Below are 18,367 nucleotides of genomic sequence, written 5' to 3' on the forward strand. Positions count from 1 at the left end.
GATATTAAGACGAATTCACTGTCTGAAAAAATTAATTTGCAAGTTTAAGTCGATTATTGCTTTTTGGATTGGATTTCTAAATTTCAAAAACCGTTCCATCATTAGGAGTGAACTGTTCCAACGTGTCTTAGAATATATTATTAACATATATTCTGTTTTATTTTCAGTCAGTATATATTTTTTAATATGGAGTTTTTTGTAGGGGAAAGCTTAAATATCTTAACAATTTTTCGAACTTTATAAATTATAGGAAGCAATTCTTTATGGGTTAATATTTCATCCTCATTAGCAATATCTTCTTCCACAATTACATTGTCATTATCTTCATTGTCAATATCACTCTCACTCTTACTCTCTTCAATGTCGGAATCCGAAGTTTCTATATCCACAATATTTGGAATCTTCTGTTCTTTATTTCTTTGGTATAATACATCTATTACCCCTAATTGAAATCCATGAGCATAGCACAATTGCTGATTTGCACCAATCAACTTACCAGATTTTTTCATAACTGTTGCTCAATTAGTCGTTATAGATACAATATCTTCTTTCAGGGATAATCCATGTTTCGCTAAATAAGATTTAAGCAATTAATTAAGCCATTAATTAGCTAATTAATTTCGCCAGTTTGGGAGACATAAAAGCAAAAACGTATACTATTTTGCTATGTTTGCGATCCCTGAACACATAGTAGAGACAATTTAAAAAATTTCTAGTAAATACCGAAAAACCGGTATTTAAACTTGTGAATACCGGTATTACGAAATTGTAAAATGGCTCAAAATACCGGTATTCGGTATCCCGGTATACCGGTATTGCAATCCCTACTTATAATCTTTAACTCTGCCAATCGTGTGCGCAGTGGACTTTCATGGACTGCAGAACAACTTTATTACTCGTGGATTTTTTTTTTCTTCACGTTTTTGTTGTTCGTTCCGTTTTTCATTGATCATCAGATTCTCAAAGCGATAAAGTAAGCATCGAATTCTCAGATTTGAGATATCAGTAAATTAGATAAGAAAAAAAAATGTAACTTTAAAAAATCATTTTAGTGGGTACTGCAGCTTTACAACCTAATGGACGAGCAACCATTGATTGTGGCATAGCCTTGTTTGCATAAAATATTTTCCGATATCACCACAATATCCTTCGATATACTGAATGTCGGACGATATTGTGAGGATATCATACCAATTTCTTGTACTTCCAGACACGAACGTCTTACGCGTCACGGGGACCTGATGTTTAATTTCGAAAGGTTTCAGGTTCGAAACATGATTTCACCAAAGATCTCTCATGTATTTTGATAAGATGAAAGTTAAATCTGACGCCGAAGGTTAAAATCTTTCTTCTGATATATAGTGGAACTTTAGAGGGAAAACTCCGGCTGAACTGTCGTCTTCATCATCAGACCATGGTCCTAAATTATGAAATATTTAATTATGAAATTCTTCCTTGTGACAGTAAGCTAAAGAAATATGGTTTGGTTCCATTTCAATATTGATTAAAACATTGAAATTATGAATAAAGCAAAAAAAAAAAAAAAAATTCTTGAATCGAAGCTTGAATAATAGTTATCAATAGGCAAAGTATATATTTTTTTCATGTTAAAAAATCTTTTTTAGTGAAGTTGATTTCATTTGTGCTAATTAATTGCACTGGTAATGGACAGAATGTCATATGTTGTTGTTTTATCTGATAGATAGCGAATCTGCTTCTTCAGCAAATCTCTACCGAGATTACACTTAAGTACCGCTCTCTAAATTGATAAGACGATAAAAAAAAAAGGATTAGAGTTCAATTCGAACATGCAAGCAATCTTGATCAATTGGACTTTTGTACTTCTTTTATAGTATTGATATCGTAAAAGATAAGTTTGTTGATTCTCTTAAATCTAATATCTCCATTGGCTAAACTCTGACATGATTTTAGAAAAAGAATTAGGCAACATCTGGATAATTTTAAAGAAATCGTTTGTTTATTTGAATTGTAAATGTGAACAGAATTTTATAACTGAAAAGGAAAAAAAAATGCCAAAATTTTGAGATATCGAGATGCTCATGACATTTTTTACGTTTTCTTATGCAATGTATTGAGAAAGTATTGACATCGTCAAAAAATTCTAACTCAAAATCTTGACAAATTTTCACGTTCTGATTAACCCTAAATCTGAAAAACACATTTCTGGCATTATGTCAGTCTGTCCGTGACAGAAATAAAAGTGTTTTGAACTAGATTGATGAAATTTAGTATTAGTATCATTACACCAAATTTGTAGGTTTCTATCATATGCTGAGTGAAATCTATTCAAAGAACATATCTTTGTTCGCTGTCCGAATATACGATAACACGATAACTACAAAACGAACAAAGCTATTTGGAGAAAATTTGATACGTCAAATGGGTTCTGTGGTGAAAGCTTATAAGTCATCTAACAACTATGCTACCCGAACAATTGCTTTTGTATCGTGGTCATATTACTGGACTGTGAACCACAAGGTCCCAGGTTCTATCCTCGCGCATTCCAATTCACTACATTGGTGACCAGTTACATGACCATGATACAAAAGCAATTGCTCGGGTAGCGTAGCTGTTAACTGGCTTATAAGCTATTTACTACAATCTAATGTGTGAATATCTTTCAAATTTGGAAACGGATGTTGACATTCTGTCCATCTGTACTTTCACTACCAATAAAACGCGATAACTCAAAAGCGCAATGCCTTAAATATATGAAATTTGTTATGTGATTACAATTGTAGTTCTTTGTCAAATTGTAGTTTCAATCGGTTGGACGCAAAGCGTTTCAAACAAAAATTCGATTTTTAGGTACCTATTGTTAAATCCTAGGGATTAATCACCAAAACAGTTGCCTGGAATCACATGATAGATTCAGTAAAAATGCTGAATTCACGCCGAAGATCAATGTTTTGTGTCTATTGTTCGCCAATACAATGCAAGACATTCGCGATCTTACCCAAGATCTACAGCAAGGGAAAGGGGCTAACATAACAGAGGGGATTCGGAGAAAGAAATCAAGATATAGTTTGAGCTGATTTTTACTCCCACTGATATTCCATTTAAATCCAGATAATTTTGAGACTTCGTTTGAATGTATTTCCTTCAAAATTTGGCAGCAATCTAAGAATTTGGTGTAAAGGCCTCATGCCGAATTTCATCCATCTAGCTCAAAGTCTAGCCATCTAGCTTCAATTATCGTGTTCACAGACAGACCTAATTCCAAGAATTTGTTATTCTGGTTCAGAGATGTCTGAATCTTAGATATTCATCAAATTTTCGAATTGAATTTTTTTTTTATGATTATAGTACTTTTCCTTTATATGCTTTGTATTCGAGAAAGTAAAAATATTTTTGAAGGGGGGGGGGCTTTTACATTGTTTACTGTTTGTAGTCTGCAATTCTTTATTAAAACTCCGGAGGCCAACTCATAAGCTGTAAAGTATAAGGAGGTGATAAAAAGACGTTAAATACGCAATTAATCATTTTGATCAAAATTTTGTACATCTTCGTTTTTAATTAAAACTGCGGAATGCCTTTTTTTATTTTCATAGTAACTTATCATCGCATTGTTTTTAACATCGTTCATTCGAAAATTTTTGTTTTGAATTTTAATGAAAATTATCTTCTACTTTTTAGCTTTAAAAAAACAAAGAATGCTTTTAAATAATTTATTACATTTTCACTTGATTCTGATTATTTTTGTCTTAATTTTTGCTTTCTTTCAAATTAGATTGCAGATTTCGTCTTCTTGTGGCTGTTTATTGCAACGAGTGTTCTTATGTTTGTAGGAACGGCATATGTAATGCTTCAAAACGTCTTCAAGCCAATTATTCATTTTTCAATAATGTGCGAACAGGTGAGGGAAATATCTATTTGATCTGTTATGTAGACTATTTTTATTTTTTAACATTTAAAACATGAATACTTGGTATACTGAGCGTTGAATTCCGGTATTATGCGGTCGTAGACAGTGCGTGTTATCAGGTTTCTCTGTCAGTAAACTGTAAAAATGTTGCAGAAATGAAATGCTACAGTTTAACATTTCAATACATTTTTAACAAGTTAACTATTTTTTTTCATTAATCTTTTTTTATTAAATTTAATTAATGTAAAAATGTATTATTTATTTATTATGACTTCGGTCTATCCAATATCGATACTTGCATACAATATTTCTGAAGAAAACAATAGATTTCGTTAATATTCTAATTACAAAGTGAACATAATGGAATGTATAAGTGTTTGACCAATTATACTTGGTAAAGTTTTCACATGCTAATATTTTATAATTCAGTGAATTTCTATTTTTTAAATACTTATTTATTTAGCAACCAGGAATATAAGTTTTTTATCGACCTTCCTTGCTCCCTCTTTGAGTCTAACGGCCTTAGGCAGCCATCTAGAGAAATAATTCGCTACTGCGTGTATTTTTTTCAAAGGAATCATTTCATGTTATGTGATGACATGTCAGATCTACTGAATTAATTTTAGAATCCAGTGCGTTGCAGGTGAAAGAATAAAAGATATAATGTCACATAACAACTTAAAACAACGTACAGTTAAATTTTACAAATGATGACATTTATGATGCAATTATAGCTCTACGTAAATTCGTACTATTACTTCATGTAAGTTCACCGTTTATTAATGAACAACCACAGGGAAAATTCTCCTCTCAATTTTCTTGTATACTTTAGAGACATGATTGATTTTGTGTTTATTTTCGTGTAGTTAATAGAATTGAATATGTGAATTTTGCAAAAGTACTTCTTCCCATTCGTTGTTAGAATTCGCACAAAATTTATACTTATCTGCAGTTTAAATGTAATGACTATATTCCAAATTTTACTCATCTAGTTTTATCTGGTTTTTGAATTTACTTGTTTTTATACACATGGATTAATAAGTACAAGAGACAATTTCTCTTTTGAAAAATTTGGTTCAAAATCTGATAATTCTGCAATTCCATTAGCAAGATCATTTATCTAATTTAATTCGTCCCATTTTTTTTTTTTTTTGATTATCACATGCTCATCACATATCTATCACATATAATCAGATAGATATCAGTTCAAAAAAATTGACTCACGGATTTACAAAAGTGGAAAACTTCAAGATTCATGAAATTCTCGAAGTTGAATTTTTCGCGATTATAAAATGTTTTTCATCTATAAGACAAAAATAACAAAATCATTAAAATGAGTTTTAAATTATTTTTTTTATTAGGTACGAATTTACATGAAGGTTTATTCATTTGTGAGGGAAAGTGCTCCTCGAGTTCTTCAGTACAAGCCATCAAAAGGTAAAGTAAATGCTCGAACATTAAGATTAAACCTCCCGTTTTCTTGCATGTTACTAAATGGTTGTTTTTTCTAGCATGATTATTCTTTTCGGTAGAATTTATGTAGCTCCTGTGAATCATACGTTAAAAGAAAAGAAAAATAACACAAAATCGTTGATATCTATATTTTTAATTATTTGCAAAAGAAATTTTAACGTTAAATCATTTTCCCTTTCTTCTTTTAAGTAAATAACAAAATTTTTAAAAGCATCTATAATCAAAATATAAATTGAAAAATATATATCACAAAATTATTTTCGAATGATTCTTTAATAAATGTAGCTTTCTTTAAATATAAAAATGTGCCTTACCATTACTTGTTTCTTTTTCAGTTGCTAACAGGTCAAATTTAATTTCAAAGTACGAAGTTTGAAAGAAAGCCAAATTCTAATAATTCAACAGAACTACGATATAAAAATAGTAAAACCTCCTACCAATTATGATATAAAAGTGATAAAACTTCTTATATTATCCCAAAGTTTAAGAAGTCATTTGCAGTATATGCAAATAATCTCATTAAAAAAATCATAGTAGTATAACCGATAGGTGAAGATGAAAGCTAAATAATATATATACATAGCTCCCTAAATAGTTCCAGATACTCTATAAAGTAATAAATCACAACATTGAACAATAAATTAACATGTTATTTAATGTCCTTCTGTTATAAATAACAATTCTAATTCGTATTTGATTATTACCTTGTTTGTACTTATACATCTCTTCCCTGTAAATTCAAGCTGAAACAAATACGGTAAATTCCTTGCAAATACGGAACAAATGCAGTGCTCAGTAGGATTTGGCAACACCATATCAACCTGGAACTTTTCTCATATACTTAAAAATATCAGGCGCAAAAATGAATAAGAGTATAAAGTGTTCGATATCAGTTTTTAGATTCGATTGGTAATTTTTTCGATGTCGTATCGTTTTAAATAGGGTGAAACTACATCCATTTGATACAGCATCACAGCTTGGGATACAGGTCAATATAGCCGAGTTTGTCATCTTGTCTCCGAGACGTTATTAGCTTGCGTGATGTCTTCCTCCCCCACCCCAGCTTTATATATTAGATCCCCAGACATTACTGTATTTTACCCCCTTGTAATGGTTTTCATATCTCTGAAGATTACGCGTTTCCTCCAGTAAAGCCCTTTCTTTCCTCTCTTCACTCATCCGTCAATCACCATCAAAGATTAACGGCATATCATCATCAATAGCCCTTCTAAAGAAGCAAAATCCCAATTTGAAATTATATTTGCATGGCTACCAGTCTCAGAGCGAAAACCGATACTCATCGAGAACATGGTTTCTTCTTGATGGCAAAAGATTCGGTTACTAGCTGTATTAAATGTAATTGAAAAACATGTTTTGCTGTATCAGGTATAGCCTGGTTTTGCTAAACCTGATATAGCAAAACCTGTTGTAAATCCAACCTTTGTACCTAGTGCTTCAGTTCAGCTTCGTTCTTATTGATACTCCCATCAACATTTTAGTCCTTTCGATGTTCTCTCCAAGAATATTTTATTAAAATAACAGTTCAGAATTTTATAGATTCTTTTATTTGTTATTGTTCAATGAAAGCAAAATTATTAAAAATTGTATTTTCTTTGTTCAAAGTTTTAAACCTTTCATCTTCTACAATATAAAGTAATAAAACAGAAATACACTAAAATACTTATGTTCCCCTGCATGTCACTAATTTTATTTATATATTTTTTTTTATTCAGATGGAAATCAAGAACATAATCTTTATCCCACCATCAAGCATTACACATTTTATCTCTTTGCTCCTGTTTTAATTTATAGAGACTCATACCCAAGGTAAGTTGTTGATTAAATCTTGACTGAAATTCATTTTTATCTTTCATTAAATAATCTTAGTCGCAATAAGTTTAGATGTTAATATTTATCAATATGGAAAAATTATTTTAAAAATCAAAAAATATATATTAAAACTTATTAAAACAATTGGTTTAAAATAATTATAAGGATCATATTCAAGCACTTTTATTATTAAATATATTTTGATTAAATTTATTGACATTTTGGAATTCTATTTTAGTGAATATCAAAAACTTTCCCAGATTAGTTGCTCCTTTAAATGAGTAAAAATTAAGGTAAAAATACTTTTAGATTTTCCATTATCCTTCCCTTTACTACCTGTTAATTTAAAGTTTTTTTTTTTCTGTGATCAGTAAACTGATAACTAAAAACTTTCCGAATTAAGATTCTTCATATATCCATAGTTATACAAATATGTACAAGTTATACAAATTTGAGGAATTTCATAATATATCATGTTGTAACACGACATAATAACTATTTACTTTATCGTGTACGAAGTATAAAGAAAATATTGTAATCGTCAAAAAATTCTAATTCGAGATTTTGACGAAGACGACGCACCTTTTAGACCTCACCGAGTTCGAAAAATCCTTTTTTGGAAAATGTCAGTCTGTCTGTCTGTGACAAAGATAACTCAAAAACGCTTTGAGCTAGACGGATGAGATTTAGTGTACGGTCTTTACACCATGTTTGCAGATTTCTGTCAGATTCTGAGCAAAATCCCTCTTATGGAAGTTGATCTGTCCGGCTATACGAATATACGTTATTAAATGTTTTAATTGTATATTTATTGAATTCAAAATTTTCAAAAGTATTTCTATTACATTACAATCACTAAGCGATTCAATTAATATTGCAGCATAAATAAAAAATATTATGTTTAAAAATTGTGTGATTTTTTTTTTTTGTGTGTGAAATTTGATAAAGTGAATTATTTTTCCTTTATATTTACAGGAGAAAAGAAATCAACTACAAGTTCGCTTTAGCTCAGTTGTTTAAATTTTTTGCCTGCATTTTCATCTGCTACTCTGGAATCCTAAGATTTATGGTGGATGTTTTTCAAAACACTGGAATCACTCCGTTCTCTCTAACAGAACTGTCTCTGATGTATGCAGGATCCATGGTCATAGGCGCTTTGACAATGTTTGTGATGTTTTATGCCGTTTTGCACAGCTGGCTGAATTTCTTTGCCGAAATGTTGCGTTTTGGTGACAGAGAATTTTATCAGGTAAGGCAGGAAACAATTGAAATATTTTAAATGTAAATATTTAAATTTTAAAATTTATAAATGCCTTAAAACAAAAAAAGATATTTTCAACTCACTTGTAAAATATTTGCGAATATATAAATTTGAATTTTTTTTTTCCTTAACTAAAAATGAATTTCAAAATTAATTCTACATTTATAAGTTTAAAAAGGTTTTAATTTGTAAAGTAGAATTTTCTAATGAATGCACCATATCACAGTCTTTAACGTAAAAATTTAATTAAAAATAATTTGTTTTAAAACACACACTTATTGATGTACTAAACAGAAGGATTTTTTAAATCTTCAGATTTATCGTTTCTCAAATTCGCTACCAGGTGGCACTATTGATACGAAATCAAATTTCGATTCAATGAATGGTTAATTAAAAACTGGGTAGTGAAAATAATAAAATACTGCAAAGCCACTAATACTCACTGATAAGTAAAATCTCACATCTCTAGATATAAATCAAAAATCGAATATAAAATTCATTTTTACGAACCTGAAACGAATGAAATTAAATAAAAGTGGAGAATGTTCTGTCCTGCAATTCTCTAATAGATACGTTTTAAAATTTCACATATTTATACACATTTTTTTTTGTTAGGTTTTGTTAAATTGGCTATAATATGGTCAAAAATAAATTATTTTAAATATAACTTGCTGCTCTTTCTTAACAAATTATAAGACTTTTGCATTTGAATAAAATTTAAATATCAGAATCTCGAATTATTGAAATTATCGACTGATTTTATAATCCTACTAATAGTTTTTGCACTCAAAATATTTTATTCCTTATTTTTGCCTTTTCTTTGTCTTCTCTCCCAGAGGAAAAATAAAACTTCGAAACTTATCAAATTTTTCTATTACTTAATCTAATTTTGATAACTTCCTATTAGAGCTAACTTCAGCATTATTGCATATGTTTTCTATAAGATAATTGTAACATTTCTTTCGAGATTAAATAATAAGTTTTACTGTTTGATTTCGATATAAAAAATACTGTATTGCTTATTTTTATTTATTGCAGGATTGGTGGAACAGTACTTCTTTCTCTCAGTATTACAGAAAATGGAATATAGTTGTCCATGACTGGCTATATACGTACATCTACGCGGAATCAATTGATGTAAGTTTTTGGTAATTTGAAAGTTGATTTTTTCAAAGACGTCAAAGCCAATATTTCATAGAAAATTTATTTTCATTTCAGGTAGGATTAAGTAGATCAATGGCTTTAATAGCAGTCTTTTTTGTTTCATCTTTAGTGCATGAATACATAATCGCTTTGTCATTAGGATTTTTCTATCCTATATTAGCAGTTACATATTTAACAATAGGAGGTAAGAATTTTGAAATGTACTTTGATTGACACTGCGTTGTAACTAAGTTATAAAAAATAATTTTTTAATAATATCTGAACGCAATAATAAGATATTACTGCATATTACGAAAATAAAAGAAGAGTTATTAATAATCTTGTCGGTTTTCTCAGATATATGTTGTTAAATACTGGGTGAACCATAAATGTATGCAAACGTCAAAAAATCATAGTAAAATAATGCTCAAAAAAAATTGCTGCTTACGGGAATATGTTGTTGTTTCTTATGGCACTTGCCATGGACAAGCCCGATGTTACGAAGACAGCGATTTTAAGCCGGTGAGAGAGCGTCTCTTGTTTTTATTGTAGCGCCATCTAGGGCCAAGAGAACATCACAACCCTTTTTACGGGGCGGACTTCAATCAAGCATTTCCTTCACTCATCCACAGATCGTAATTTAGACCTGCATCAGAGAACGATCACCCCTAATCCAGTACCCCCAGTGGTATTACTCTCGACATGGAGGACTTTGTGACCACAACAGATTTATACGCGCGTCAGCCACCAAGCAAGAACCACCAAGTTCGAACGCGTAACCTAAGGGACGCGAATCTAACGCTCTACCAACCAGGCTATCCCGGCCTTCAGATGTTTGGATGAAAAATATATTAAAAATTTTTTTGTGTCCTATTACAAAAAAAAAAAAAAAAATAAATAAATAAATAAATGGCACTTACACGTCAAATTGAGATTGTTTTCCTGATTTGCATAAACCAAAAATAGTAACATAACGTAGTGCATCTTATTTTAAAGCAAAAGATGTTCAACATGACAGCCACCACAAGGTATTAAGCAAGTAAGGCGCGTAACTTTGCCTATTACAGTTGAGGGTAGCATGTCAGCATCAATGCCACCTACGACCCGCTGAATGGCATCTTTCAATTCCAGCAAAGTGGCTGGAGAACCCTGGTACACACGAGACTTTAGATTCCTCACAAGCAAAAGTCCACAGGAGTAAGGTCTGGCGGCAATCGGTATGGTTATTTAATCTTACACACTCGGCTTATCCCTCGGTCCTCAATGAATGTATCTAGGAAAAATTTTGATGAAACGAGCAAAGTTTGACAAGGCATCATCCTAGATGGTGATGGCAGGTAATGCATGCCTTTGTTGCAAAGCAGACACAACGTGATCTCGCAAAAACCTAAGATACCTAACTTAAGAAACGGAACATGTTTTCCAATCAGATACAGGACAACGCTCTTCAAAAGAAAAGAAAGAAAGGGCCCAGATTGGAGGAGGCGGTGAGACTACATCAAACAGTCGCAAGCGGATAATGTAATGGTTTGGTTGTGTACTCACGAGGATCGACATCGAGGATGAGATGTCCCCCAGATACAACTGTTTTACTTATTGCACAATGCAAGGAAAAGTGGGTTCCATCTGTCCACATGATGTTCAGCAACTGTTGTGGGTTACGTTCCATTTGTGCAAGCACCCATGTTGCAAAGAGTTGTTTTTCATCGGAATCTTTCAGCCATAATTGGTGAAGCGCCTGTTTCTTGTATAGATGCAGTTTCAAGATTCCTCACAAAAAGCGTCGGATCGACATTTCTGGAATCCCCGTTACTCTCTCCACTCACATGCACTGCATTGATGTCTCGGTTCCCAAATTTTCCATGACACTTTGTACAACATGGACGATTCTTCAAACTGCCCGTTTCCTCAAAACAGTGCACTAAATTCAGTATTCACCGCGCAGAACTTTCATAATGTTTTAGTCATGGATTCACCGTTCTTATAAAAAAGTTTAACCACTAATGCTTGATCCAATAACTGCAGCTGATATCGAATGACGGATCCATTTCCAGCCTTATGTTTTATAGGTATCCTGATTTGCATAAACCGTTTTAATCTGAAGTATTACCACCACCTACCTATCATTTTTTAATCATTTTTAATGAGAAAAAAAATCCAAAGATTTTTTAACGCACTGCCGCAAACCGCAATTTTTTTCCAACATTATTTTTTTTATTACGATTTTTTTGAAGAATTTATGGCGCACCCGGTACTTGGCAAAATATGCAAAAAATAGCACGAACAAAATGAACACATACCTTCAAACATTTTAAAGTACTTAAACTTTCCGTTTTTTTTTTAATTGATATAATTGAGCTAAATTTTCTTGAGTTTTCAGCAAAAATAATGGAATTTATTGTTTTTTATTCCTAGCTTGTATCAGGCTGATTGCCGATTTTCGCGATGCTTCCATGGCGTCCTTGAATGCCAGATTCTTAACCTCCGGTCTTAACATACGATAAGCATTAGGCTGATAAGCAGTAGAGATAACAGGCGCCCGGGAATAATATAAATTTTTCACGCCCTCCCTATTTTTAAGTAAATATAGATAAGGCTCGGAGTATGATATTGTCTTTTTGCTACTTCATGTAATAATTACATTAATTTTGTTCCAATGGCACCCCATAAGAGCCCCTGGGACATCAATACCTCCCTTGTCATCCGATCTCCAGGATACTGGAAATATGTATGAATGTCCTTATAAGTTTATTCCAAAAATAGCTTATCATAACACATATAGTCATACATAAAAAATATGCTGAACGCAGAACCTGATACAACTATATTTAACATTTTTTAAAACATAAATGTTTAAATGTTAAATCTGAAATCTTTATCTCTTAGCATTTAATTAATGTATAACCAAATGATGAAATGATTTAATACTAAAGCTTTCAACTTATTTATGTAAGTGGAAAAATTTCTCTTCACTTGCTATTCTTTACTATCTATTCATTTTCGCTGAATTTGAATGCCAACTCACAAATGACTTACTATGCAACTGGCTGCTCAGCACACGACTCAATGCTTACCGCTCAACTCAACTGACCAAACTGACTCATTCTCCCGATATTTTATAACTTTCGAGGCTGAGCACAGAAAATTCTAGCAGAATCGTCTTATTCAGAATTCACGTCCTATTGGTCATATCGCTAAAATTCCTGCTGGTTCTGAAAATTTTCAATTTGTCACCAAATAGCGGCCAAGCCCGGAATTCAGCAGAGCTGTTCCTAAAACTGTCTTTCTTACTGTGGAACCAACTGGCGCTGGGAAACAACTTTATAAATTACTAACTATATATAATCAAATTAATTTATTAATTAACGAATATTTAGTTCCGAGTTTCTTGATGTTATCATGATCAACTTTTCAGAAATCATCAAGATTGACTTATTACTTTCTTTATATTACGATATCTTTTAAACAGTCCGTGTTTTAATTTAAGAATTTACTTATTATAGTTTTCTTTTTCAGTTCCTGTAATATTTATAACAAATAAGAAAACTGGCCAATTCTGGAATACGTTCATGTGGAGCATGCTGTTTGCCGGATGGGGTTTGGTTATAATTTTGTACACTCTGGAATGGCATGCAAGAAACAACTGCAAAGGGCTAGATGTAATTATCATTTATATCTCTATTGTACTTTCATCTGAAACTATTACTAGCACAACACAAAAATATTGTACACTATTATATTTTTATGACGCTTTATTGTAAATATCATAAAAATATGCAGAGTGCTTATTCTAGTTGTGATCTAATAACTATTTCTAAAACACTATAGATAGGCATTAGGTACCAATGGGAATAATGAGACAATTTTAGTCTATTTCAGTGATTACCTCAGGGAAAATGATTTAGTCATATGATTCCATTTCCGAGATAGTCATTGATTGGTCTAAAGTAATAAAATTGAAAACTTTCATAGGAACTCGATCAGATTTGATCGCAGAGGAACTGCAGTATTTTTATTTAAAATGTTTGCGCGCAGGAAAAATTTAATTTTTTAACAATATATAATGGTTTGGAAATTAGCTTTTCGACACGATTAGAATGCATTCCTAGTGTAGCAAAGGTACTGCAGAATATATTATGTTACTGAGTAGTACGAGTTTCAAAGAAATTTATACCACCTTATAATCTTTGCAGATATGTCCGCCAATTTGCAATATCTGATATTCCTTTCTTTTAACATTAATGTTCAGGTGCCTTATTGAGAAATTAAATTGGAAGAACCATCATTATAATGCATATTTTTACAGAATTATTGTAGATTAGCCGCCTTTGGCGACCAGCCGATTCGCCAATCTTAACGTTCGTTAAAATTTTAATAATTAAATATTTTTTGCAATTCTTACTTTAATAGCTTCTTTATCAAAATATTTTAAAACTTCAAATTTTGATAGTCATATAATTCACTCATAATATTATAAAGGCCTTCAGTCATAACGTAATATGTATCTCTCTAATTTTCTGTTAGCTCCCGTAGAATTTATGCTTTAAATTAAAGTGGAAAGAATTAATCTGCAATTAATATAATAATATTTTTTTACTGAAACAAAGCATATTTTATAATATAATTACTGATAACAGAGTCACTGAGCGTTTAAACTTTATGGGCACTAAAGAATATCTTTCTTAATTTATGTAATATCTCAAGACTTTTTCACCAAAATTTTCACAGATTCATCATGACGAGATCGATTAATTAACAATGTTTAATTTTAAGTGCATCAAACATTAAGAAAATAAAACGAATTGTTTAAAATAATCGGTTGAAAACAGGTTAAAAAAAAACTACTTAAAAAACGATGTACTTAAAACTATAAGCATATACAAAAAATATGTAACTATCATAAATACAATTTAATTATAAAAGCATGCAACTAACCTAAAAATAATTTAAATCATCCGTTGATAATGGTTGTCATGTCAACAATCAGAACACAATGCGCATGCGTGAATTTTCAACGCCAGTTACTGTAACGCAAATGCGTGAGTTTTTCTACGCCACTTGGGGTAACGCTATGCAGATCAGAAATTTTTAATTTCCTTTATTCTGTTTTATTTTAATTCAAAAGTACTTCAGAATGAATCTGAAAGGTCGATTAATTAACGATGTATAATTTTAAATGCATCAAACATTAAGAAAATAAATAGAATCCTTTGAAATAATCAGCCGAAAAATCTTAAGCCTAGCCTCATTACTGTTGGGGAAAAAAACTGAAGCCTTACTCATTTGGCGGTGGGGAAAATGAAAAGATTTTTTTGGCGGGAAAGTTAGTTTTTAATTAATAATTAAAATTCTAATTAAAAATTCAAAAAAAGGGACCCTAGGTGCACATTCCCGACCTCCAAGGTATACATGTGCCAAATTTGGTAGCTGTAGGTCAAACGGTCTGGTCTGTAGAACGCCAACACACACGCACATACATTGAGCTTTATATAAATATAGATAACTTTCTAATATTTAATACAAAGAAATGAAATAGAAATAAACATTAGATATTCACGAGTGCAAAACTTTAGTAATATTCTATGCTAATACTAATGCGAAACCTAAGATTCGAATAATATTCATTTTCCCAAAGATATTTAACTTTTATAAAAATTTCCAGCCAGAATATTAAAAAAGTTTTCTGCATTCTTTAATACTCTAGTAAAAGTTAGAAGCACAAGTTGTGCATGCTACATGTTCTTGAAAAAAGAGACACGAATTACATTGTACACAATGTAATTTATGTGTTCCGCGAGTTACTAAATAATCAATTGCACTTACCTTGTAAATAATTTGAGTTATCCTTATAGAAAAATCAAAAGAAATTGTAAGCTCTACATTTTTCTTTTTAAACTGAATGGCATCAAAAATTCTATAAAATTTAGTCATATTGTGGTAGGGCATTTAAAGATTTGATAGCTGAAGAAGTTGATGAATGGTTTAAAGATCTGTTAAGTGATACTTATGGAAATCAAGGAGAAGTATGTTTACAATTTTGATGATAATAGCCTCTTTTCTAATCTTATGATAACAGCAAGCATTTTAAAAATCACCCCTCTCTTACTTGATCCCAATGCTAATGGAAGTGATGAGAATGATTTCTATACTCGCAAGAAAGACATAGAAATCCAGGTATTTCAAAAATGTTAAAACACTGCCAATAAGTTATAAAGGAAAAAAAATTGAATGATAGTTCACATTTTTTATTGAGTTACCAAGGTACTTCAAAGCATCACAACAGGAAATAAACATTCGGAGGAAAAGAGCAAAACCATTATCTCTCTAGAAGGAAATCAAATCAAACTTGAAACCATAAAGAATTGTTTCATTAAGTTCTCAGATCTAAAACTGTATGAATGTAATATCAACAATGAAAATGTCACAAAAGAAATTATGTTCATGGACAAAGAAGGCTAGAATCTTCAGAGAACAGATATCATTTTTGGGAAGCATATGGGTTGTGATATTAATGTTATGATTTCAGAATTATTCACAGTTGAAAAAAAGATAAATTTATTAATGCTGATAAAGAAAATAAAGCTATTCACTTTCCCTCAAAGATGGAATGGACTTCATTGAAACGCTTCCTTATTTTGTTTGAATGTTTTTTAATTAGTGTTTTAACAATATAATAATCCAATTCTTAATAAAGTACTTAACATTCACAGGCAATCAGCACATCAGATGACAAAGTATTTATTATTATTATTATTTAAACACCCATTTGTATGCATATAAATTGTATAAAATAAGAAATGTATAAGTAATATTTAAGATATGCAATTAAGCTACGATTATTCTCACTTTTCTAATAAATGCTTAATTTTATTCAATTCAATGTGAAATATACTATCATCTTAACTTTACTAATGCAAATTCATTTAAAAAAATAAAAGCCGATAATGATCAAAGTTGTTTTTTAAAATTTTAATTACATGTCAATCTCTTGAAAAGCATGAAAATGGTGCTTCACGGAGTAAGCAAAAATATTTAATTTTGTTCTATGATTGAAAATTAGTTGCCTTCAATTTACATTATTTTCTTTTCAGGATCCATTGCTAGATTTCTGTATACCAAGGTCATGGAGTAAATCATGTAATATCATCGCTTTTCCTTAAGTATCTACTCTGTACAAAAGCATCGAGAATTTAGTCACCTTCATTTCATGAAACAAATTCATCAATTGTTTAAAGATGATAAATCATTGTATTTAAAAATAAAATTGTATTTTTATTAATAATAAGAATGTTTAATTTTCTGAAATAAATTACTGAGTTCATTACTTTTTAAATTTTATAATAAGTATGTTTCAAATAAAAGATTAAGCTCATTAATATTATTCAATGCCCCCACTCTTAAAAGTATGTTGATAGTTATAAATGGAAATTTCAGATTTTAACACATGGCATAAAATTTTAAAACATGCAACAAAAACATTTAAATATTACTGACTTAAAATCGCCTCTAATTTAACCATTATAGTCCATTTAAAGATATAATAAGACTTATAATATGTTACCAATGTCATAAGAATGTTACCAATTCATAATGAGTAAAGAATCCTTCAGTATTTGTAAAAAATAAAACAATCTTTGATCCCTATAAAAATTTTTAAAGAAATATTTAACAAACTATCCATTGTTTGCTTATCTCTTATTATTTCAATGTTCTGAAGTTAATTAGTGCAACAAGTTATTTGCTTTTATAGTTGTGTGACAATGTTCCATCCACCACCATATTCTGTGCTATTAATAGATGTATTCAAAATCAATATCATAGTTTCGGATTTTATCAAAAATTATTTCAATTCAAAAGGCCTCAATAAATGTTCAATTCATTTTATCATCATTTTGTTTTCACCTGCCCAAAATGAAGCAAATATTAATATTTAATTATGTTATCAAGTATGGATAAGAAATGTAAACTGTTATAATTTCCAAATCTTATTCTAAAATCTTAAATTAAAAATTCTGATAAGAATCTGAAAAATATCAAACATATGTCAATAGGATTTAACATAAGTTTCAAGCAATATGTTTCATAAAAATGGATGTATTTCATTCTGTCTTTAGATAAAGAGAGTAGTCAATTTTTGGACATGATAGTATTTAAGATATCCCTTTAAATTTGTTCATCAGAAAGTACTAGATATTTCCATATGTAACCCCCCCCCCCCCGAATTTTTCGAATCTACAAATTTAAATTATTATTTGAAACCTAAATAGTTAATAAAATTCCACACATAAAACCAAACTGTGTTAATAGTTTATTCAGTTTAAATACTTTGTTAAAGAACACAATTGAAAGTTACTTTACTTTCTTTTCATTTGGCAAGATGTCAGAATTTATCTTTTATATTCCTTTTCTCTCTTGGCTTCGTAACCATTTCTTGCCATGACCTGTATTTCTTCACAATAGTTTATAATTACATCTCTATTTATTAAATTTGATTGACTTTTCTTCTAGTCCTACTTTACCAAGTTCATATCTAGAATGCTCAAAAACAATAAAATTACTTATACTTGATCTGGAAAATACTAACTTCCAATTAAAATGTTTGCTTGAAGCCAAACCAGAGAAAAAAAATATGCATCCAATCCATTGATGAACTCAAATGAATTCAAGTGCTGGAGCTATTAAAATCACCACCCTTATAATATTCATCAGTGATTTATTTCATTGTGAAATTTTGAAATCTACTGCTGAAAGTCAGGAATAGTCTTTAGCAGGTA

General features: G+C 30.4%; 1 protein-coding gene across 3 annotated transcripts in view; it reads left to right on the forward strand.

The window, feature by feature from the left end:
- Nucleotides 1–16,876, forward strand: part of LOC129964000 (sterol O-acyltransferase 1-like) — a 49,256-nt gene extending 32,380 nt beyond the window's left edge. Inside the window, exons 6-13 of one of the 3 annotated variants that reach the window (XM_056078649.1) lie at nucleotides 3,752–3,877; nucleotides 5,248–5,323; nucleotides 7,093–7,186; nucleotides 8,165–8,438; nucleotides 9,489–9,587; nucleotides 9,669–9,798; nucleotides 13,110–13,252; nucleotides 16,685–16,876. In XM_056078649.1, coding sequence (XP_055934624.1) covers nucleotides 3,752–3,877; nucleotides 5,248–5,323; nucleotides 7,093–7,186; nucleotides 8,165–8,438; nucleotides 9,489–9,587; nucleotides 9,669–9,798; nucleotides 13,110–13,252; nucleotides 16,685–16,753 — 1,011 coding nt within the window. In that variant the 3' untranslated portion in view covers nucleotides 16,754–16,876. Of the gene's footprint in view, nucleotides 1–3,751; nucleotides 3,878–5,247; nucleotides 5,324–7,092; nucleotides 7,187–8,164; nucleotides 8,439–9,488; nucleotides 9,588–9,668; nucleotides 9,799–13,109; nucleotides 13,253–16,684 lie in introns of those variants that run through there. The other 2 variants (XM_056078648.1, XM_056078650.1) reach the window with 2 other exon arrangements.
- Nucleotides 16,877–18,367: the final 1,491 nt, after the last annotated feature.

The sequence above is a fragment of the Argiope bruennichi genome, chromosome 3 (genome assembly GCF_947563725.1).
Source record: "Argiope bruennichi chromosome 3, qqArgBrue1.1, whole genome shotgun sequence".
In the NCBI taxonomy this organism is placed as follows: Eukaryota; Metazoa; Arthropoda; class Arachnida; order Araneae; family Araneidae; genus Argiope; species Argiope bruennichi.